Source organism: Ambystoma mexicanum, chromosome 2q (genome assembly GCF_040938575.1).
Source record: "Ambystoma mexicanum isolate Mex_15411 chromosome 2q, UKY_AmexF1_1, whole genome shotgun sequence".
Taxonomy (NCBI): Eukaryota; Metazoa; Chordata; class Amphibia; order Caudata; family Ambystomatidae; genus Ambystoma; species Ambystoma mexicanum.
Window position 1 is genome coordinate 753,005,938 of NC_090924.1, and position 22,782 is coordinate 753,028,719.

The following is a 22,782-nucleotide window of genomic DNA, read 5'->3' on the forward strand; positions in this document are numbered from 1 at the left end:
ATGATTCACTCTAGCTCAGTCAGAGCATGCACACAATACTGTCTTTTTGGATGTATGCTTCTGCTTCTTTTCCAATGATCGGTGGGCCCACATTTGGGTGGAGTTTGAGACATAAATAAAGAAGATGGATTTAAACACTATTTTCTTCATAGCTAGCTTGTAAATCAGTTTCCTATCTTTTCCCTTGCTGGTTTTCATGGCCATTCTGTGGTGTTCCTCTTCTGAGATTATGATCGGCTATGGAACTGTATGCTGTTGGAAACTGCCTCTGTTGATCTCTCCTACCACGGGACACATTGGAGTGCACCCTGCAACAGAGGAAATCCAGTGTCGTCAAGACTTCACCATTGGAGATCCTGCTTTGCAGGTCTCCTGCACAGACGTTCCTGGCACCAACACCACCTACCAACAAAGATTTTGAGGAAGGTGCCTCGTTAAATCTTTATCAGCCTGACAGTACTGAGGAAAGAATTTCAGGAGAAGCACTCATTGACAAAAGAAGCACTTCTATGCTCTGTGATAAATCTGATGATGTCATCACTCCTTTCCACAACCCAGCCTCTCCCTATGGGACCAGGGGACAACAGCCGCTACCTGATCCTGAACCTGGGGACGGCTATATGAGGGGGGGGGGACCACCTGGGGAGAGGTGATCCTCAAGGAGATGACATGACATTGTTGGAGGAACTCCCATAACCCCCATTCCTTTTTAGGGATGTTTCTTCAATTCCACATGCCCTAATGGCATTTTGTAGCACTCTCCCTCAACCGCTTACTAAATCAAATGTTAATATTCCCCAACATCCCACAAAGATGAACATGCTAACAACTGAGACAAGGAAAAGAGGAGTAGTAATGATCACTCCCAATGAAAGACCAGTATCAGCTTCCTCAACGTCATTCAAGAAACAGTCTCCAAACAAGTGAGACAAGTGAGAGCAGTGGAACAGTAAAGATGACTAAGATCGGTAAACCAACGCAACAGTCTAGTCTTTGGACTATGCAGTTGTGGCAGCAAGTTTAAAGCAGCGTCTGCTTCAGCAGATGGAGCTGAGACTTGCAGATGCTGGACTGCACCACAACCTGTGCCGACACCAAGAACCACAATGAAGGGAACCTTGCCGTAGGAGACTGTGTGGAAGCAAGCCCAAATGTGGGAGAGAGAAGCCCAGGTGCAGACCATTTGCCGCAGAGAACAAAAGGGATCGGGAACAGTACACTGTGGAAGGGAACCCGGCGAGAGTGCAGCAGCTGTCAGGAAGCATGCTGAGCCAGCAAGTTGAAAAGACCCAGAGTGAAGGAACGCAAGAAGCAACCGGTACGTTTTGGGAAGATATACCGTTTACATGGTTGCCCAGGCACTCTAAGAATAACGCACAAGGAAGAGAACCAAAGTGAGGGATCACAAAGAGCAACCAGTAAGCTCAGGGAAGACTGACAGGTCACTGGGTTGCCTGACAAAGTGTAGCGCTTCATAAGAATATAGCGAACGACATAAAGGGAGGCTAATGATGAAGTTAATGTATTTGTAAGGCTAACTATGAATGGGTTATTAAACCCATATCTGAAAAGCAACAGCAAAGTAAAAGGTAATGTTCTTGGAAAAGGGGCAAAGAACCCTTTGATGAATGAGGAAGTGAATATTGAAACTGTGTGAAACAAGAGTGATTAAGCCAGAAGCAGGCTAATGTTTCCTGGATAAAAAGGAAAAGGCATACAATGAAGTCCTGGCAGGAGAGTACACCAGGTGAACAAAAGTGTTTAAAAGACTGCATTAAGGTCCTGGCAGGGCAATACTCCAGTCAAATTCAAGTGTTTGTACAAGTGTAGAATAAAAATAATCTCAAGGTAGGTTCATGCCTTTGGGAAGTGTGAACTTTTATAAATCTGGAAAGGAGAATCTCAAGCAAGACCCATATCCTTGAAATTGTACACTATTGGTAATCGACGAGACGAGCCTGGAAGGTTCATTGTGTTAATAACCCGGCAAAAATATCACCATACAAGAATCTCGCCATATATTTTCATCAATATTAACCCATGGAACCTGTGGGGGGAAACCCACGCAACCCCCATATATTTTTAAAGGGAACGGGGGACACCCCCGCAACCCCCGGTCCCATTTACCCCATAAATTATCCTCACTAATAATATCGCCTATGGCCTTACCCCACGATTGGTTATATATTGGTGGGGAGAATATTACCTGATACTGCCTGGAAAGGGAAGATACCAGTGGTCTGCGGGTTTGGGACCCATAACAAAACTGACATGACCGTAGGATGATTTAAGTTACTTACCTGTAACTATTTTGACAGGAGGAAAACGGACTATGGACTAAGAGTACGTTGGTCACTACATTGAGTAACTATTACTCACTGTTACGTCACGTCCCCTTTCCTCCATACTGTGTGGGCGATTACAACTGAATGTAGCCCCAGGGTGGAATGGAGACCCTTCGTAAGCAAACAGGTTTCTTAGAACCGCCTGCCCAAATACTGTGTCTGGTCTGGAGGCAGAGTACAAACAGTAGTGCTTACAGAAAGCCGAAGGGATGGCCCAGGTAGCCACCCTACTGATGACCTGCGCACGGCACATGTCGCTGAAACTCTATGGCCGTGGCTTTGGCTCTGACCGCATGGGCATGCAAATTGGCCGGCACTGGTTTGTGCTGCCCCTCATAGGCCTGCTTGATGGTCGCAACCATCCACCTTGCTATAGAGGCCTTGGGAGGCCTGATAGCCAGGCCTTGAACCACCAAAGGTGATAAAGAGGGTATCTGACCTGTGGACGTCTTTGGTCCTGTCAAGGTAATATTTTAGCGTGCATCTGGTATCCAGATGGTGCAAGACCCTCTGAGGCTCATCCTTGGGGTCGGCGAAGAAGGTGGGTAAGACTAATTCCTCGTTCAGATGGAAGGAGGAGGTCACCTTGGATAGGAATGCAGGGTGCGACCGAAGCACAACCTTGTCCTTGTGAAAGGTATTTTAGGGCTCTGATGCCACGAGAGCCTGGATTTTGCTGACTCTACGTGCGGAGATGAGGCCTACGAGCAGCAATGTCTTAAGGGTGACCAGCCTGATGTCCGCGGACGCCAGTGGCTCGAAGGGTTTGTGAGCCAAGGCGCCCAGAACAACATTGAGGTCCCACACAGTGTGTGGCCTCTTTATAGGCGGGTAGAGCCTGTGGAGGCCCGCCAGATGGCCCTGCTCCAAATTTCTGTAAGCTCCTATGGCTGCCAGATAGGAGTAGCATGTGTCCACCTGAACTACGAAGAGGGCGAGGTGTGCCGAGAAGGAGAGTACGTCATCCAACGTGCACTTAAGGGGGTCGAACTCCTTAGAGTCGACCCAATGGCAGAATCTGGACCATTTGCTCTTATATTGGCTCCTGATAGCTTTGCTTCTGGCGCCCTGGACGGTCTACAGGTTAGCCTGAGATGTGCTCAAATGTTTCAGTGTGACCTGCTCAGGAACCACGCTGCGAGGGCTAGCTTGTGAGGAGTGGGTGGAGTACCCTGCCCCCTTACTGTGTCAGGAGAGGAGCCGGACACAGCAGTAGGTGAATGGGGGGCCTGTCCAATAGGCTGAGCAGCTCGGAGAACCATAGTCTCGCCGGCCACCAGGGAGCTATCAGAATGATGCTGAGGTGACAAGATTCCTTGATCCTGCAGATCGCCCTGTGTACCAGGGGTGTGGGAGGGAAGGCGTATGCCGTAATGTAGTTCCATTGTATCTGGAATGCATTGCCCAGGGAGCAGGAGCCCTGTCCCTGCCAAGAGGCGAACTGCTGGCCTTTCCTGTGGTCCCGGAAGGCAAACCGATCCACTTGGGTTTGTCCCACCTGAGCAAGATCTCCTTCAGGACCAGGTCATTCAATTGTCACTCATAATTTTCCACCCTCAGTCTGCTGAGACTCCAGGTTGGACTCCCCCGGGAGGTGGACAGCGGTGAGGAAGATGTTGTTCTCCAGAGCCCATTACCACATGCTGACAGCTAGGTTGCACAGCGGAGGGGATCTGGTACCCCCCTGCTTGATGATATAGTACATGCTGGTGGAGTGGTCTGTCTGGATAAGTACTGCCTTGCCCTGTATCAGAGGGAGGAAGGCCTTGCGGGCCAGCCATATGGCCTTCAATTCTAGCCAGTTGATGTGGGACTCCTGTTCCTGCCGAGTCCAGACTCCATGGGCGCTGTGACTGCCCAGTGTGGCTCCCCAGCCTTCTCGGGAGGAGTCCGTAGTGACGGTGACCTGCTGCGAAGGCTGCCGGAAGGGCTTGCCCTGCCGCAGGTTGCAATACGCAGACCACCAAGTGAGGTCCGGGTGGATAGATTTAGGAATGTCGACAGGCTTCGCTTGGAAGCCCGTCTCCTGATTCCATGAGACTGCAAAGTGCAGCTGTAATCTCCTCATCTTGAGTCTTGTGTGGGGTACAGCCAAAGAGGAAGGGAGAGGTTGAGGGTGTAAAGGTCCAACACAACTCTCAGGCCAGCCTGGTTCTTCTTCTGTATGGCAAAAATCCTGGAATAGAAGCCCAAACCTCGCTGGGAGGCTGGGACTTCCTCCACTGCCTGGCTCTCGACAAGCGAGCATATCTCCGCCAACAGAGATGCTGTCCCAATCTATGGGAGAGGAGGGGAAGAGGGAGGAGAGGAAGGGACCGGCAGGCAATACCCCATAGATAATACTACAGAGAGGATCCAGGGGTCTGGAAACCTTTGGCGCCAAAATTGCACGTGGAAGGCAAGCCTGCCCCCACTGGAGACATGTGGACCTGAAGGGGCATGTCATGCCTTCTTTCCCTCTGAGGCTGTTGCGGAGGAAAGTATTGGAACAAATCCTTGCCCCCCGCCACCTTTTTGTTGTTTTCTCCGGTGCTGATTCGGGGAGCGGTCAGGTTGACTGGACTTCCATTCTTGGAAGCCCCAGAACCCTCCAGACATCTGCCCCTTGGCGGAGCGTTCATGTGACTGGGTGTACACCTTGGGCGTGGCCTTCGTAAGACTAAAGATTTTGCGGTTTGAAAGCTGTTTTTTATCTAATTCTTCATCCGTGGTGGAGTGGAAGAGGTCACTACCCTCGAATGGAAGGTCCAATATGCGTTCCTGGACGTCAGGGTTAAACTTAGTAGCCCGGAGCCAGGCCGTTCTTCTCATTTCTCTGGCGATGCAGATGGCCCGGACAGAGGTATCGATATGGGCCACCGTGGACTCCATGATGTCCTGCGCTACCAGCCTAGCTTAGCCTAGCCCAGCCTTGAAGCAAGCTTGGCTGTGTGCCGGAAGTTCCGGGAGGAAATCTGCAAGAGTACAGCTTTTTATTGTACGCCGCCAAGATCTTCTCCTCCTTGCCTAGCAGTGTCGAGGACGAGGAAGCGGAGGACGACTGAGGCTTAGAGTAGAGTGACGCTGCAGCAATCACTGAAGAGCGAGGTTGAGTGTGCGCCGAAAGTAAGAGTGTATCCCCCTCTATCTGCCTGTACTTGGCGTTGAGGCGCCGAATGACAGGCTGGGCCGAGTGCGGTTTGATACACCCCTTTTTGGCCAGGGAAATGACGTTCTTCTGCATCGGGATCCCCTTCTTGGTAGGGGGGGGTCTTCAGGTGAGGACTTCTGGCAAGACCCCCTCCTCTGGCTGTTCGACCTCGGCTGAGGAAAGCCCAAATACTCTGCCAGCACTGCCATGCGTTCGTGAAAGGCTTTGGCTGAAGTTGGCATGTCAGGGTCCACCCGAGTGCTTGGAGGATCCGGATCAGGTGGAGGGGTACTGGGTGCCGTGGGCTGAGGTGTGGAGGCCAGAGCCAGTGGCTGCTGAGGAATCGGAGGACCCGGCAGGAACAACGCGGGCTGCGCTGGGGCCTAAGACACCAGAGCCATTGTAGGAATGACTATGGGTGCCGGTGGGAGGGCCGGAGGGAGCATGTCCCTGATAGTATCCCGCAGGATGGCCCCCATCGGGGGGGGGGGGGGGTTCGCATCGGCGCTAGGAACCTTTCAAAGAACCTGTCTTTGGAGGCTGAAGAGGTGGCAGGTGATATTGATGGAGTGGCAGCGGGAGCCGGGGCACGCTCTGTTTGGGGTGCAGGGGAAACCGGCCCTGCGCCGCTGATGGATAAACTGCAGGCCACGTACCTGGTTGCCACAAGTGCCACCTTGAGACTCGTTCTTCCACCCACTCTGCTAGAGGGGGTATCGGGCGAGCTGCCACCTTGTCTGGTGCGGCAGCCATTTTGCCGAGCTGCATGACACGTGCCAAAGTCATGGTGCCTGGCTCATCGGACGGAGTCCTGTCCAAGATGCTTGGTGTTGGAACAGAATGCCTAACCGTACCTCGGGCCTAGACCTAAAAGGCGTATTGCCCTCGGCTGAACTGCATAGAAGTGCCAGTAGTGCTGCGTGAAGGTGCCCCCCTTGGACATGATGCTGGTAGTAGGGCGTTGAGTAACCCCGGTAAAAGAACTGTGCGGTCCCTCAGCACTAGCACCGGAAGGATCCGGAGACCCCCTCGGCCGTAAGGCCGGTAGCTGGACTAGCCTCGGTGCTTCGGGTGCTTCCTTGGAAAGGGGTCTCCCTTACGGGGTGAGATGGTAAATAGAGGCCTTGCCTTTGGCCTCGAGCAATGTTTGACCAAGTCGCTTAGGTCTTCCGGATGAGCTCCATCCACTTAGCTAGCCTGTTCTTCAGTGCACATGGGAGTTAGCGCCTTGCACACGGAACAACCTTCCTAGCCATGGTAGGGGCCAAGGCAGCGGAGGCAAAGGGCGTGGGGTCGGATGTGGGGAAGAGACCCTCACAGGCTGGACACTTGCTCAAGCCCGCTGAAGTCGACATGCGCCCGGGAGGAGCGTGGCGTCGGAGGACGAAGTACCTATTGAAAAGAAAGACAAAGATAGAAGAATATCCGGGGAAGAGAGCGTGGTATTACATGGCCGAAGCCAAACCCAGGAGCTCTGGTGAATTCGGCCCGTCGACGCAGAAAAGGGGACTGGCGCTGGTGGGTGGAGTCAAGCGAGTGCATGCTCCCAGGGCCGCGCCCCAGCATACCTCTAAATTTGAAGGGGAGGAAGATTTTTCTGGGCTTAGGGAGAGGACTGTCATTGGATTGGGGCAGTATGACCAGAGGACAGTGATTGTTTTTTTGCTGAGAATTCCCAGCCTGACGACGGGCAGTAGTCATGAGCATGTGAATCATATTAAAGGCAAAGAGAAACCATGCGAAGGGAGCCATTTCCCCACAAACTGTGAAGACGCCAAGAGGAGAGAGATATACTCTTGTGTCCTAAAGAAATTAACTATCCTTTATTTCTGGATTTTACACATTAGTACAAGGAATCTGGGGAAGGGAGCCAATTACCTGGAACTGTGCAAATTGTCCATTTGAAAAGATTGTGTTGATTTGAACTTTTGTGCACTTTTTGAGAACCAGAGACAATACCCTTCACACATTAGAATGAGTTTTATAGTGTGAGGGTCAGAATAGGATTCCGGACACACAATATATTTCTGCTTTGGACACCTTGACAAGGGACAGACCCATTAGTTTTGGTTGAGGTAGGGAAATACCTCAGATTACAAACAGTGAGGCATTTTCCATACCCCATATATTTCAATAAAAGTGTATAACCAAACACCATGAATCCTGTGTCCGCGTCACATTCCTGGCTCCTAAACTGCCACTGGATTTTCTTGAAAGGGATCCTCTGAACCCAAACACAAAGTCAGCGTCCTAAAATAAAGTGCATCACATATCATGAATAGGTGCTTAGAGACTGTAAACAGTGCACAAGAATGAGCATAGGTAGAGCGTCATGTGCACATGTTGCACACAAAAGCCCTTACCTTGGGATAGGACCATGGATGCAAGTTAACAAACAAATAAAATGTAATGAGAAAAACAAAGAAAAATCAAGCAAGACTCTGCAGAAAATGAGTCCAGCCATGGCACTGCAGAGAAAGCACTGACTTGTGAAACAAAAGGGTGGATTCAATGAACACAGAAGAACCAGATACAGCTGCTTCAGTATATGCACCCTGGATTCGCTTTACAAAGTTATATTTGTGCTTTTCCCCCTGTCCCAATGAAAGCATCTCATAAGTATGTAGGAAATTGGATGAGGAATAGGGGTACACAGCCCTGAAAAATAATCACATAAAGCAGATTCATTTCTACAAATGGCAAAGATTTAGGGTCATACCTTATTGTGAGGCACAGCATCAGTGAGCCAATCTATAACCAACTCCATTGCATGGCCCACCCGCTGCCAGCGGCACAAGCAGTCTAGGAGGGTTGAATATTTGGATTCACAAGCTCCATTTTCCATATTCCTCAACTTGGAAACAACGCCACAGCTGAAAACAAATGTTTAGTAATATACATGACAAGAATACAAAAATTGTACAGTAATTGAAATGTACATGTTCATGATGTAACACTTGATGGCCAAAAAGCTGTGTCAAAATGGAGACTGTTTTTGTTATGTTTTCTGTGTTTGTTTTAGTGCATTGAGGTAGGTGGTCTGCTCCCAGTGCTCTAGCTCCACCGCTGCCAATACATCTCAACATGCAAATTTCCCTTAACCCATGTAGAAATGAGATCATGATATAAACCGAATAATTGCTCACGTGATAAATCAAAATTAATCTTTAACATATTATAGTCTACAAACAATGTCAAAATGCACCAATATCATTCACAATAACATATCCCAAAAACATTTTACTAAATTATAAAGTGTATTCCATGTGGGCAATTTTCTGCATATAATATAAGCACTATTAAAACGGCATTCTTATTTTGCGTATTCTTGGGCCACTTCTAGGGTGCCTAAATGTTTAGCTTATTTAGCTTTTTTATATTGCATCTCTAACCTATTGTGGCCAGAGGACTTCTACTGAAAGGTCCCTGCCACTGCAACCCTTCTTCACTCTTTTAGACTATATGGTCCCACGGCTATGAAAAGGCTTGCAGCCCCAGGGGTGCTTCCGAAGCACCATATTTCTGCCCTACAGTGATTATATTATTGAGTAGGCTTGTGGCAACTGTACTTTAATTTTGGCTTCACCAGGAGTGCAAGTCATTGGTAGCCCAATGTACCTTTTTTGTTGCCATTGGGCAACCAATGTATTAAATCCTGCTACTGGCCATTTTGAATGTTCGGCTTGCTTTGATTATTTTATGGAAACCGGTGGTAGTCTTAAAATAGCCTTTCTGCCCATGTGGGCTCTTTGTGAGACCACATGCCAGCCTCCATATTGTTTCTTACTGGTTAAGGCCAGTACACGTACCTGGGCTCTGTCTATCACTTACTATGGGGATGGCCTGGGCAAAGAGGCAGCCCTACAAACCAGACCCCTTTTCCCTTAACCACCCTAGTCATTGGTTGCGTGGCTTTGGTGCCCAAGGGCTGGGGTACTTAACTGGATACCCAGTCCCTGCTCGCTCTCGTTGCTGGATTTAAGAAAAAGCAGTCTTACTTACCTGCTGAAAGATTTCCTGCCATTGCTGCATTTTTAGGCCTTCATCTGGCCATACAGGATTGACTGCAATGGCTTAGGCACATCCCCATTTGGGTTTTCTGCTGCAAGAAGTCCAGGCTGGGCTTTGTGATTTTTCCTGCTGACTACTTTGGTGGCAAGTTGGGCCCTTTATGCTGGGAGTTTTTCCAGGCTTTTGTTAACAGCGCTTGCATTAATTTACTGACACAGTCTCACACCTTGGTTCTGTAGCTTCATTCACCCAGAAGGGAGGTAGCACATCTACCACGCCTCATCTGCTACTTGGACTGTCCTGGGTCACCACCACTGTCATCTCCACTGTGGGCCATCTCCTGTAACTAAGCCACTGTCATTTGTTGAATGAGCTGCAGAATTCTCTTTGCTGGGTTACTTTGTCTTCAAGTCCTTCTCACCAGTATTTTAGTTGTTGGCTAGAGGGGCTCTTCCATGGGAGGGACGTTTATTGTTTTTGGCCCACGGGGTCTTCGATGGCTCAATGTTCAAGCCCATTTGCACCTTGTAATTCACACAGGGAGATTTCATGTACTTACTAGGATATTTTCAGGCTCCTAGAGACATTTTCCTCAAAACCACCACTGTGAATACTCAACTATGTGGACATTTGGAGATACACTTCCTCATGGGTCCCTCAGGACTGGGGTGGAGGCATTTTTCGAAGCAGGACTCTACTGTATTTTCCAATGAACAACATTCTTGCTTTGTTGCATCCTCTCCTAGGGCTTCTGGTTCACAAACCAACCTCTGGATCTTGATTGGGTTCTCCTCTTGTGCTCCCTGGCGTTGTTTGCCACAGTGTACACACCTGTGTGGTAAAAAAAGAGACTGCCCTTCATTTTCCCCATTCACAGTGCTGGCCCACTGACTTCGTCCCACCTTGGAATGGTCCCAAAGTGACTTTGGGGGTACGTACCGGCCGCTGGACATTTGTACTGTACTCCTCTGGGAATCCAGGCGTTCTAAGACAAGAACTAGCTTTTTACCATTTACCTGTGATTTATGATGCATTATGTTCCCCATTCTGTAACTGAATGTAGATGTACACTTTATCCAAATTTTAGGTACAAACTCTTTTTGCCAGCAGTGAATTGCAATTTTTTAAACTTTTTAATTTTTCATGAAAGGGGACGTTTTATTTAACAAAAGCCAAGTAAAAATGCTGTTTAGGTTCCAAGTAAATTAGCAGCCGCTTCTTCTTGGGAATGCAAGAATATAATCTGACTGCCTTAATTACAAATCCATTGTTTAATAATCTTGCTGATAAAATAATTTGCCTGCAGTCTGTAAAAACAAAAAAGCAATAAAAACATGGGGAACTTCAAAATGAAAATTTGAATTCTTAATTCAATGCCCTTACGCAATATCTACTTCCTGGCCAGTAGGCTCGATATGTCCGAAGACTGTAAATGATGAACTCTCAGGGATCTGGGGGTGGGAAAGCTTAATTTACCAAGAGTCGTCTTTCCTTTTCGGGGTGCTGCCACTGCTGAGCATGCAGGGTCTGTCAGGGCTACAGCAGAGTATGTCTCTTAGTCCTTTTTTTTGTCGGTCTGTCCTTTTTGTTTAGTGATTTTTCTGTGTGTGATTTTTTAGTAAAAGCATAAACAGTAAAATCAGTGCTGGAAATGCATTGGAGGGACAGGGCTTCCATATCCTTGTCCTTTATTGCTTTATCATGTATGTTCGGTCTTGTTTTCCGCGCAGGAATTTATGTGGGACTCCTGGCGGTGCGGCTATTCCTGTTTTTGGTCGTGGTGAACAGAGCCCTGGGATACCCTTAAGGCACCCATGGGTGGGAGTACGACCCTGTACTCCTAGTGTATGTTTTCTGGGCACCTGTGTGTGGCCCACAGAGCAGTGTATGGGCTGGTGGCAGCTCCATGCTAAAGTTGACAAGTGCTCCGAGAATCCTCCATTTTGGGGATAACCAGGCCCTGCCATTGGAATCAGTTGATTACTGATAGGAAACAAGATGGCCCCTGTGGCCTCTTGCTTTCTATTGCCTGTTACCTTACTTTTCCCGAAGTCCGGGGAAGCCCTGACTCTGTCCCTTCCCCCAGACTGGCTGTTGGGTGGAAGTTCCATATATGGTGTTGTGGGGGAAGTCCAGACTGGCTGGAGCCTTCCCAATGACTATGTTGTGGGTACGCCCGTCAGGTGGGACCTGGGTGAATGGAGTGTGTGACAAATACACATTTCATGTTGTGGGCGTCTAGTATCTGGTGGTTGAGACACTGACTGAGAACGCCCTGCCTGAAACTGGTATGAATGCAGTGTGTAGTGCTGATTGGCGGAGTGCTTGTACGAATCCACTCTGTGTTGTTATTGTCTGGATGGAGAAGAATGGCCTGAATGCATGTTAGGGAGAATTCTCTGTTTAGGCTGAATTTCCTAACCTAGTGAGTCCCCCAGCAGCTTTGCTGGATTTCTGGAGTTTGTTTTTTTTCTCCTGCCAAGAGCGAGTCTCTTTCTCCCACTCTTGGACATGATTTATGGTGTTCCTTTGACAGTTAGTGTGTTTTATGGGCTGTGGGGTCCTTTACTCCATAGGGCCTCATGTGCTTTTACTATGTGTGTTACACAGCACCCTCCGTGCAGTGACACAGGGGTGTTATAGTGACACTCCACCATAGACTCCATACCCTGGGACTGACTACTATCTCCCAGGGCATGTAAAGTCACCATTGGCTTTACTAGTCCCAAATTATTAATAGAAACTGGTACAAACCATCATATTGTGGACGTACTGGTCGGGGAAATTCGATTGCCCCGGGGTCTGTTAGTCGAGGGGGCACGTCTCCGTCCCCCCTGATCGAGTTTTGGCTGGTGGCAGTGGATAATACTTTTTATATTCGACCGCGAATATATCCCTATGGGATTTTCCCATTGTTCGAGGCAACCAACTTTAATTATTTAATTCTCATAGCCTCGAACATACCGCCGGTTTATTTAATTAATATTAATTCGCCGGTTGGTACTTTTTGCCAGGACTCGATTCTAAAATGGCGTTTGTGTTCTCTTCTGTGACTCCAACCCAAGTCGAGCCCTTTGTTCCACTTTTTGGCGGGCTTCTCCACAGAAGCCTCCAAAAGTGGTGCCACTCTGTCTGGGTACCACAAGGGGTGTGGGAGGGGGTTTAGGCACCATGGACTGAGTTACCTTAGTAACTCAAGTCGCACTCTTGTGTGATTGGCCCAAGTGGTGAGCCGGCCGGCTCACCACTTAGCATGTTTGACAGCTAGGCTGAGTGAATGGGGGTTTGCTGCATAAAAGCAGGGCTTTGGGGACTGGAACTTCAGAAGTCGCCACAGGACCTGAGAATCCGAGGAGGGAGAAGCTGAGCCGACCTGCTACGACGACACCACCGGTGGAGCCCTGCGGAACCGACTCACCACTTCCCGACGACAGAGAAGATCTCCCGGCTGGAGAGGCTTCTTCCCCGGACTGCTGGGCACAACCAGTTTACCTTCTTTTCCTCGCATCCCAGGAGGTCTTGTGGTCGAATTGCCCTTGCCAAGCACCCCGGCAACCGGAAAGCCACTTACCACCGGACCACGAATAAAAGGACCGCTCCTTTTACCCGAGAACTCTGCGGCTGGTTTCTTCCCTGGCAGTGCAACGGACTCCTGTCTTCCTCCCTGACGAGATCCTCTCTTCCCCCGGACGAAGCACCGACTTGCATCCGCTGCCAGGAACAACTGCCCCCGCTGGAGTATTCTCACCACTTTAAGGTACCGTGTCCGCCAGGCCTCCCTTTCTAAAGATTGCTACAAGGTAATAATAATCCCTTAACCTTCTGGATTGGGCTGGCCACCTTGACCATCTAACTGGTCCCTTTCTTTGGTCCAACTCTTTTTTTGAACCCTTCAAGACTTTTGTGCACTGCAACCGTGTGACCTTGGACACCTTTAGTTCTGATCCTCTTAAAGTGGATCCGGCCTTCTGAACTCTAACTTCACGGTTTTACTTTGCCTTCCTCTCTTGTTGTGTTCTTGTGAAAATGTTGGGATCTGTTTCAAATTATACTCTGCTTTTCTATCCCTTTTTAAAACGAATTATTAGAGTGCCATCTGCGTTAAGCGTTCACCGCTGTCTGAAAATAAGTGGGGCTTTACTTAAGACTTGTCTAATATTCTTTTAAGGGAGTTTATATCTTTTAGTGACCGTGTTTCTTAACTGCTTAACCTTAGTGCCTGTGTGTTTTACTAGATGTGGTTTTAAATAAATAATTATATCTCTTTTACACCAAGCTCTGGTCAGTGTTTACTTGTTCTACTGTGCTCTTTTGACCTATTGTGAATACTCTGTATACTGCCTAACTCTTCTTGAGGGAAGTCTGACTGCTCAGCCACAGCTACCAAGTGAATCTGTGTGGTACAGACTGCTACCAAGTGGGTTTACTGGCAAACACCTGTAGTCATAAATCTTTTGCAGTGGTCCCAGAGGGAACTGCACAGGTTTCTGCCCAACACTCCTTCTCTGCCTTTCCCCTGTTCTCCGCCGACGAGATTTCTAGACAAGTCCGATCTATGAAAGTCTTGTCAAGACAGTTTCAGCCCTGTTCCTCCAAAACCATCAAGGACCACATTGACACCCTGGCTCCTGCCCTGGCTGACTTCTGCAACCACTCCTTCGCCACTGGAGTCTTCCCATCCCCCCCTGAAGCACTCCCTTGTGCACCCTCTTCTTAAGAAACCCTCTGCTGAGCCCTCTTGCCCGGCTAACTATCGCCCAATTTCCATCACTCCCTTCCTGGGCAAGCTCCTGGAGAAATTGGCCATCTCCCAACTTAATCTCCACACTGAATCTGTTGGCTGCCTTCATGACCATCAGTCTGGCTTCAGAGCTGCCAGGAGCACGGAAACTGCTCTCCTGAACATCCGTGAAGACCTGCTCTCCAACCTTGATTCCAAAACCCTCTGTGTCCTCATCTTGCTTGATCTCTTTTCTTCCTTTGACGCCATCAACCATGCCATCCTGCTAAATTGTCTCCGTGATAACCTTGGTATCACCGGTCAGGCACTGGCGTGGCTGATTTCCTTCCTCTCTGACCGACCCTCCCAGGTCCAACTTGGGTCTTTCCTCTCAGCTATCTTTTTCTCTACCTGTGGTGTCCCCCAGGGGTCTAACCTCTCTCCCTGGCTTTTCAACCTCTACCTGGCACTTCTTGCCCACCGCATTGCCGCTTTCTGCCCCAACTTTCAGTGCTATGCAGATGACAATCAGCTCATTTTCAGGCTACCTTCAGTCTCCTCTTCTCCTTCCCTCATCTCTGACTGTCTGACTGCTATCCAGGAGTGGTGTGCCACGAATGACCTCTGCCTTAATGCCAGTAAGACTGAAATTCTCCTCGTAGGCACACCCACTCCCTCCTTTCCTGTCACACTCTGGCCGGCCTCCCTTGGCCCTCCTCCTGCTCCCACCTGTGTGGCAAAAAACCTCAGGGTCATCTTCGACTCCACACTCTCCTTACATCTCTGAAGTCTCCAAGAAGTCACACTACCAACTCCTCCTCCTCCTCAGAGGTATTCTTCCTTTCCTCTCCTTCCCCCAGAAGCTCACTGTCTCCAGAGCTCTGATTCTTTCTAAACTAGACTACTGCAACAGCCTCCATCTAAATCTGCCTGCTTCGACTCTCCGCCCTCTGCAACTCATCCAAACCAGAACTGCGAGACTTGTCCTTGGCCTCAAGCCAGGGATCAAAACCCTCTGCATTGTCCACAAGACCTTCTGGGGCCCCAATATCTGCATCTCTCTTCCTAAATATCTCCCTTCTCGAGCTCTTCGCTCATCCGCCTCCAACTCCCTCAGGGTCCGTCGCTTCACCAAGCAAGGAGTTGGTGGTAGATCTCTTTCTTCGGCTGGTGCCTCCCTCTGGAACAGCCTCCCTGCCTCCCTGAAACATGAGGAGAACCATCTTCGGTTCCGGAAGCTCCTTAAAACCCTCCTCTTTGCTTCTGCTTTCTCTCCCCCTCTCCCCTGCTGAAGTCATGCTGTACTGTTACTGCAGGGTTACCTGGCCACCCGTCTGATTTTTGGGCCAATGCCCTTCCAGTTGCACGCATGCACTGCCTCCCTGGCAACCCCTGCACCTGAGGACTGTGCCTGTAGCCCCACAGTCCCCCCACCTGCACTTGTTCTGCTCTCACTTGTTCTGCTCTCACCCTGCACTTGCCACCAGCTGGCCGTTCTTTTATTTATCTTGTTATTTATTATCCTAAGTATTGCACTTTCCCTCCCCCTCCTGTACTTTCCTTTCCCCCCCTTCCCCTGCACTTGCTTGATCTGAATGACACCTGGCCTAGTAGGATCGTTGTCTGTCTTCCCTCTGTTCCCCCTCCCTTGCCTCGTCGCCCCTTGAAACACTTGTGTATAGGCACGTTATAAATGCCATATCATGTCATGTCATATTTATCATATCATATGTCCATGAATTTATCAGTGTCTGCAGACTGCTTGAAAATGGCCCTCTCATATGTGGGGGCAGTCAATAGAGTTGGATGATTTCCATGCACGTAGGATCATCCATTTTGCAAGCATGCCGCTCTGGAGCAGGCAGACATTTACAAAATGGCAGATCCACCAATGAAGAAACATCCCCAAGAACCAAAAGGGAAGCTTTCCTTGGAATAATACAGTTGAGCACCAGGCTCAACCTCTCACAGCCCCCTTCCTAAAAGTCTCTGGTCTTGCTGCAAAATCAAAGCAAATGGCTCAATGTACCCCCTTGCCTGCTTACACCTCCAGCATTGGTCACTCTCTGAAAGGTGTCTCTTAAACATTCTTTCTGGAATCCAATATGTCCTAAAAAGAATTTTAGTTTGATAGGACCTCAGACCCCAGTCCATCAGTCCATGCGGTCCAAATGGACATTGGTACAGCATCTCTGCCAGCAGCCAGGGTCAATTGACTCGCCCAGTTCACCAGCACAGACGTAGGCAAGCTCAGAATCCCCTTTACGATTAGACACAACACTGTACATGGTGGTGGCAGGATGGACTGCACGTCCACAAAGGTCTAGCGCCAACCAGACTTTCCCCTGCATATTCAAAACCAGGTTCAGACAAACGGATGCATCCTGAAACAGGTACGGTTCACTGCCCGGCCGTTTCGGTATGCAGCACCAACAATGATGCAAAAAAGCTGTCAAGGGACTCAACAACCAGGATGGCCTCGAAATCACTGACAAGGCCCAGGGTTCCAGTTGAGATAAACTATTAGATTCCAATTCGAATTCATGCCACTGGCCCAGGTTAATCCTCGCCACACGACACAGATGCCCAATAGTGAATTTGAGATGATAATCAAAGAAATTCAGCAAATTTATACCACCATGCTTTAAAGGAGTAGCATCTTCCATATGGCCAACCTGGCCGGTTTGCCCTTCCATTAGTATTACTGTATTAGCTCATCGAGTTCCTTGAATATACATTTAGGCGTCTTGTGAGGAAGCATTGAAAGGATACAATTGATCCCCGTTGCCATGTTCATTTTGATGCAGTTAATTTTACCCCATAGTGAAAGTTTAAAAAGGGACCATCTGCCGATATCAGTCCTCCGTTTAGGCAGTATAAGTCAAAGTTGATCTTGGCCAACAACTTCCCCTTCGGTCCAAACCAAACAGACATGTACTTCATCTTCCAGAACACCACTTAAACTACATCTGGTCAAACATTCATTGCATGCATTTATGTAACAGTGATGGGAATTCTCTGACTTGCTCCAATTGACCTTGTAGCCAGATACCTCAGAGAAGCACTTGATGTCATCCATCAGATGACTAATGCTAGATTCTGGGTCACGCACGACCACCAGTAAATTATCAGAGAAAAAACAGATCTTGTTAGGGCAATCACCCCTTCCAAGGTCACGAATATTGTCATCAGACCTCAGTATCACTGTTAACGGCTCCATTGCCAGAATAAACAATAAGTAGAAAAGTGGCCATCCTTGCCTTGTCCCACTTTTCAGCTGGAACGAGTCGGCCACAAGGCCATTAGGGAGCACACTGCTGGTGGGGTTTGCATATAAAAGCCCCACCCAAAGCCTGAAACACTGTCCAAATCGCATTTTCTTCAAGCATTCAACCAAGTAAGGCCACACAATCCTATTGAAACCTTCTCCGCATAAAGAAAGACTGCCGCCACAGAAAACACCAGCTTACTTCCTTCGTCAATTGTCAGGAGCATCCTTCTCATTTGATCCGCTACTGACCTTCCTGTGACAAAGCCCACCTGGTTCTTGTGCACTAGTGATGGCACAGCTGACTCCAGCCTTTTGGCTAGTATTTTCACCAACACCTTACAATCCATATTAATCAGGCTAATCAGCCTTTAACTTGCACATCGTGTTGGAGACTTGTCTTTCTTCAGCAAGACTGTCACTAAGACATGCCTCATGGTGTCTGGCAGCGACCCAATCTCAAACGAAGGAGAATAAGTAGTTGAAGGGCACAATCTGGCAAGATCCGATAAACTCAGTCGGAAAACTGTCAGCACCAGGAGTGTTGCCTCCTCTTAGTGTAGAAACTTCAGAACGGATGTCTTCCAGCGATATTGGGGTGTCTAACGTAGCAGCAAGGTCATCGGACAACCGAGGAACTGAAATCTGATTAAAAAAGGATGCTAGTGTGTCTTGCCCACATGTTGACTCTGATTCATAGAGACTTCATAAAACACTCTAAATACCCCATTGATGTCTTTATGAGTCATTAAGTTATTAGATGCATCTCTCACCGCTGTGATGGTCTGTTCACTCTCTGCCACATTCAACCTGTGCAGCCAGCCTTCTCCCCATTTTCAAAATAATTCATTTTTCTTCTGAACAATGCATAGTCTACCCTGCCATAAATTATCTTGTTATGTTCATACTTTTTTCTGACCTTACATCTCACATTTGGGTCACGGTTCACAACATAGCATTTTCCAAGAGCTTTGGCCTACTTGGACAGTCTCCTCAACTCTTTCTTTCTCCCTCCTGCAACGACCTGTCTTCGGCATCAAAATGTCACGCAAACAGCATTTCATTCTCTTCACAACTGAAGAAATTGCGACATCATCAGTTCTATTAATTGCAATAAAGTTTCCAACTTCTTTCACAATCTCATCCTTTATATGGTCATTCTGGTCATGACAGCCATGTTCGATTCCTCTACATGAATGTTTTAGTCTGCGTATGTTGCAAAGAGAGGCACATTGACACTGACGCATGATCAGTAATCCCAATGACTCCAATGTGCGAATCATAGGAGCCAAGAGTCACGCGCCCTCAGGACAAAAAGAGCTAAATACGTGAGTAGATGTCATGACATGCTGAGTGAAAGCTGTAATACATTTCCGATGGATGCTCTAGACTCCATATGTCAGCCAGGTATAGCTGAGCTACAAAGTTATAAAACGACTGCGTACTGCTTGTTGGCATTCTAGAACTATGCCCGTTGGAGCAGTCAAGCATTGGGTCCATAACCATGTTAAAGACCCCATCCAAGATGACCGAATCAACATTACAGTTTTGGATATATTGAGCCAGTCCATGAAATAAAAAGGAGGTCATCCGCATTGGGAGCATATACACAGCACAACAAAACCACAGTGTCATGAATTATAACTGTAACAGACAATTCTGCCCTTGTTACCTGTATTGCTGGATAGGACCTTCAATGGTACGTTTAAAAAAATAATAATATAGAAGCACCCCTTTTGCATGATGTGAAAGTGGAAAGATAAGCCTACCCCACCCAGCTCTGTCTAAGTTTACCCGCTTCGTCATCAGTGAGGTGGGTCTCTTTAAGCAAGGCAACATCACAGGACATAGACTTATGGCAAGACAACACCTTAGCACGTTTAACAGGGTTACCCAAAGCATTTACATTCCAAGTAATCAGATTCAAGCGATCCACTGTCCTGGCTTTCATAGAGGACATGTTCATTATATGTGTTGACAACACAACAAGAAAACAACTTAAAAAACCCAGCACAAACTGGGCAAGGATAAACAGGAAGAGCCTGTTTGTGGTCACAAAAAGAGAAGAGATTTTTTTTTTTGCCTCTAGTTGTTTTGCCCCACCCTAGGAGTTAGTGGTTACAAAGCCATCAACAGGGGGTGCGAAGAATCTGGGGGCTTTGTTGCCTCTTCCCTATGGGGAAACAAACCCCCTTAAGCCTAGGGAGCTGAGCCCGTTAAGCAAGCCCCCCCCAATCCCCTAGGGGTTTGGGAAAGCAGGACCTCACTGGGAGTGACTCCCCTCCAGGTGGCAAGGACTCCGATTTCCATAGGGAACTCCCTATACACAAGATATCATCTGCCTACATGCAAGTAAGTCATGCTATGTAACATCTATGTGTTGGCTCAAGATGATAATACTGACAATACCTCTACATGTTTGGCTAAAGGTAATGCTGAATTGTATACCTGTGACAACTAGTAGTGAACAATATGCCCCTCAAGTTACAGGAACAAGAATAAAAGGACCAACGACCCTTGAATGGAGAAAGAGAAACCACACGCAGAGGTGAGGCTCCGACATGAGGACTTCTGCGAGGGGCGGAGCTTCGCTGCACAGCGCAGCCGGCTGTGCTGTGGAGAGAAGCTAACACCGAAGGGAGATGCTGCCGTCCAGATACAGAAATGTGCAGAACATGGGAAGCTAAGGCCGCCCCAAAGTCAAGCCTACCAGGAGGCGCAATCATGCAGAGGACGCGGTGGGCCCAGTGCCTGCAAACAGACGCCAAAATCGGGAATCGAGGGAGGAGTGAGTCCTCCGCTCCCAATGACAGAGCAGAAGGCAGAGAGAGAACGCCAAGATGAATGGCATCCAAAAACCGCTTTTATCCAGATCAGAAGAATGGCAAGCTGTGGAGAATGCCAGCGCTGACGAAGAGACACACCCACTGGAGCAGATCCTGCAACGCTGAAAGAACAGCGGTTGCCCAGAGTGGAGGGAGGCAGAGAGGGGAAAGAGCGAGTGGGGAAGAAGGCAGGATTGTCCTAACCCCGTACAAGCATCACAGAGTCCCGGGGAGAGAGACACTGTACAGAAGAAGGGTTACTGGAGCGTGAGAAACCAGTATAGGATAAACCTCCAGAAGGGTCACAGAAACCGACAAGAGCTAAGAGCCACAAGAAGAGAGGGGTTTACTGATACCGCAGAGAACTAAGTCACTGAGACCGTGCCGCCCAAGGGAGCCAGAGCCGCCCAATAAACAAAGCGAAGAACAGATATGAGGGGAGCACGAGTCACCCAAATCCAGAACCAAGTGGAGTGAGGACCATACAAGTGGTGGAGAGGGATCAGGGAACTATCCAGACATCTCGAGAAATCCGGAAATTTTGTTTTTGTTGGAACTTAAGACTTTTTGTAGTTGAACTTTGGGAAACTTTAAGGAACTTTTTATTGACTGACAAGAACTGTTGTCTTTGCGAAGAACTGTTTGTTACTTCTAACCAGTGGATTCAGATCCAGGAGGGATTCCTGGGCCAACCAGTAAAACCTTTGTTGAGAACCAAGAGTGCACAGCATTCTACCTATTTTCTTTTACAAAGTGGTAGTGCCAGCTTAGTGAATAGGTTTGGACCGAGCACTACTTTTTATTTTGTTATATCGATAAGCACTTCAGTATTGCTAAGGAAGAGAATTTCCCTTTAGCAATAGGGTTAGTGAAGTGTTTTACCTATAAGTTGAATAAAGTCACTTGAAACCTACATCCTCTGATCAGAGTCCTTCTGGCTTCCCACAGGGGTTGTACAAAAACTGCCTTAATAAATATCGACATCAATTTGTAACATCCAGTACAAACATTCACAAATGGAAAGCGCTATCCTGTCAAAATGATATTTATTTAGAGTTTGATACCTGAATGCTGGAATCGAAGATGCTGGCATAAAGGAGGCCATAATTACAAGTGGAATTGTGCAACGGTCATCCTACCAAAAAATAAAAAAACATTTAGAAAAATGGACTTTAACATACACATTTATCGCCAATCTTTGCATGTCTACTATTCCTCACATTACGCATTCACCAACTATCTCCCAAGTTCCCGGAGCACACCCAAGGAACCTGAACGTTTTTACAAATCATTAGAAAAATCTGTAAAGCGTACACAAAACTCACCTTTTTGACTGCTCTGACATCAGAGTGAAAGAACAAGTTACTTTCTTATCTGGAAACGTTCTATCGATGGGATGGTCTGACGACGTATTCCATATCTATGAAAGGTAATCACCACAGCTGTGCTGCTTTGGAAACTTTTTTCGGCGTCTGCGTCCTGCGTCGATGACGTCGATGCGCCGTCGTCGAGGACCTCATCCAATGTGATAAGTAGGACGCACGACGCCCGTAGCCTCAGTTGTAGTTTTTTCCCCCAGAACGTGTGACATTAGTCTACTGCCAGTCAGACACAAAGCCTTGCGGAACGTAAGCTGCAATCGCAAAAGAAATTCTGCAGCGGGGAAGGTAGGGAGGGAGCGATATGGAATACGTCGTCGGACCATCCCATCGAAAGAACGTTACCAGGTAAGAAAGTAATTTGTTCTTCGAGGGGATTGGGTCCTCCGACTTATTCCATATCTATGACAGACTCCCAAAGCAGTACCAGAGCAAGGAGGAGGGAAAGAACTTAGAATCAAAATTTAGAATTTGCCAATCAAATAGCAGAGCAAAGGACCGCTTTGCCAAAGGCCAGATCCTGTCCCCGGATGGAATCGAGGGAATAGTGACGTACAAATGTATGTATTGAAGCCCAGGTGGCTGCATCACAGATGTTGCGAATAGGAACACCCCTCTGCAGGGCAGTAGATGCAGCCATACCCCTGGTAGAATGGGCCCGCAAGCCAGCCAGTGGGTCTTTACCCGCCAAGCGGTAACACTCGGAGATGGCCAAAATAATCCAGCGAGACAAAGTCTGTTTCGTCTCAGCTTGTCCCAAACGCTTTCCAGCGTAACCAATAAAGAGTTGATCGTCCACTCTGACCCGGGACATGCGTGAAACATAAAAGCTTAAAGCTCTCCTAGGATCAAGCCTATGGAGCCTCTCCTCTTCCTTACCAGGATGTGGAGGAGGATAGAATGCCGGAAGAACAACCTTCTGGCTCAAATGAAAATCCGAAACCACCTTCGGAAGAACAGAAGGACGAACTCTAAGGACAACCCTGTCCTTGTGAAATACAGTGAAGGGTGGCTTAACTGAAAGTGCCTGTAACTCACTAACTGCAACTAAAAACACAGTTTTCAGAGTTAACAGCCTCAAAGGGCAAGAATGTAAAGGCTCAA

General features: G+C 48.1%; 1 protein-coding gene across 1 annotated transcript in view; it reads right to left on the bottom strand.

Annotated features, from left to right (window-relative positions):
- Nucleotides 1-22,782, bottom strand: part of NCAPG2 (non-SMC condensin II complex subunit G2) — a 1,155,695-nt gene that overhangs the window by 343,034 nt on the left and 789,879 nt on the right. The window contains exons 17-18 of the mRNA XM_069647980.1: nucleotides 21,364-21,434; nucleotides 8,195-8,348 (exon numbers count right to left, since the gene is read on the bottom strand). Coding sequence (XP_069504081.1) covers nucleotides 8,195-8,348; nucleotides 21,364-21,434 — 225 coding nt within the window. The remainder of the gene's footprint in view (nucleotides 1-8,194; nucleotides 8,349-21,363; nucleotides 21,435-22,782) is intronic.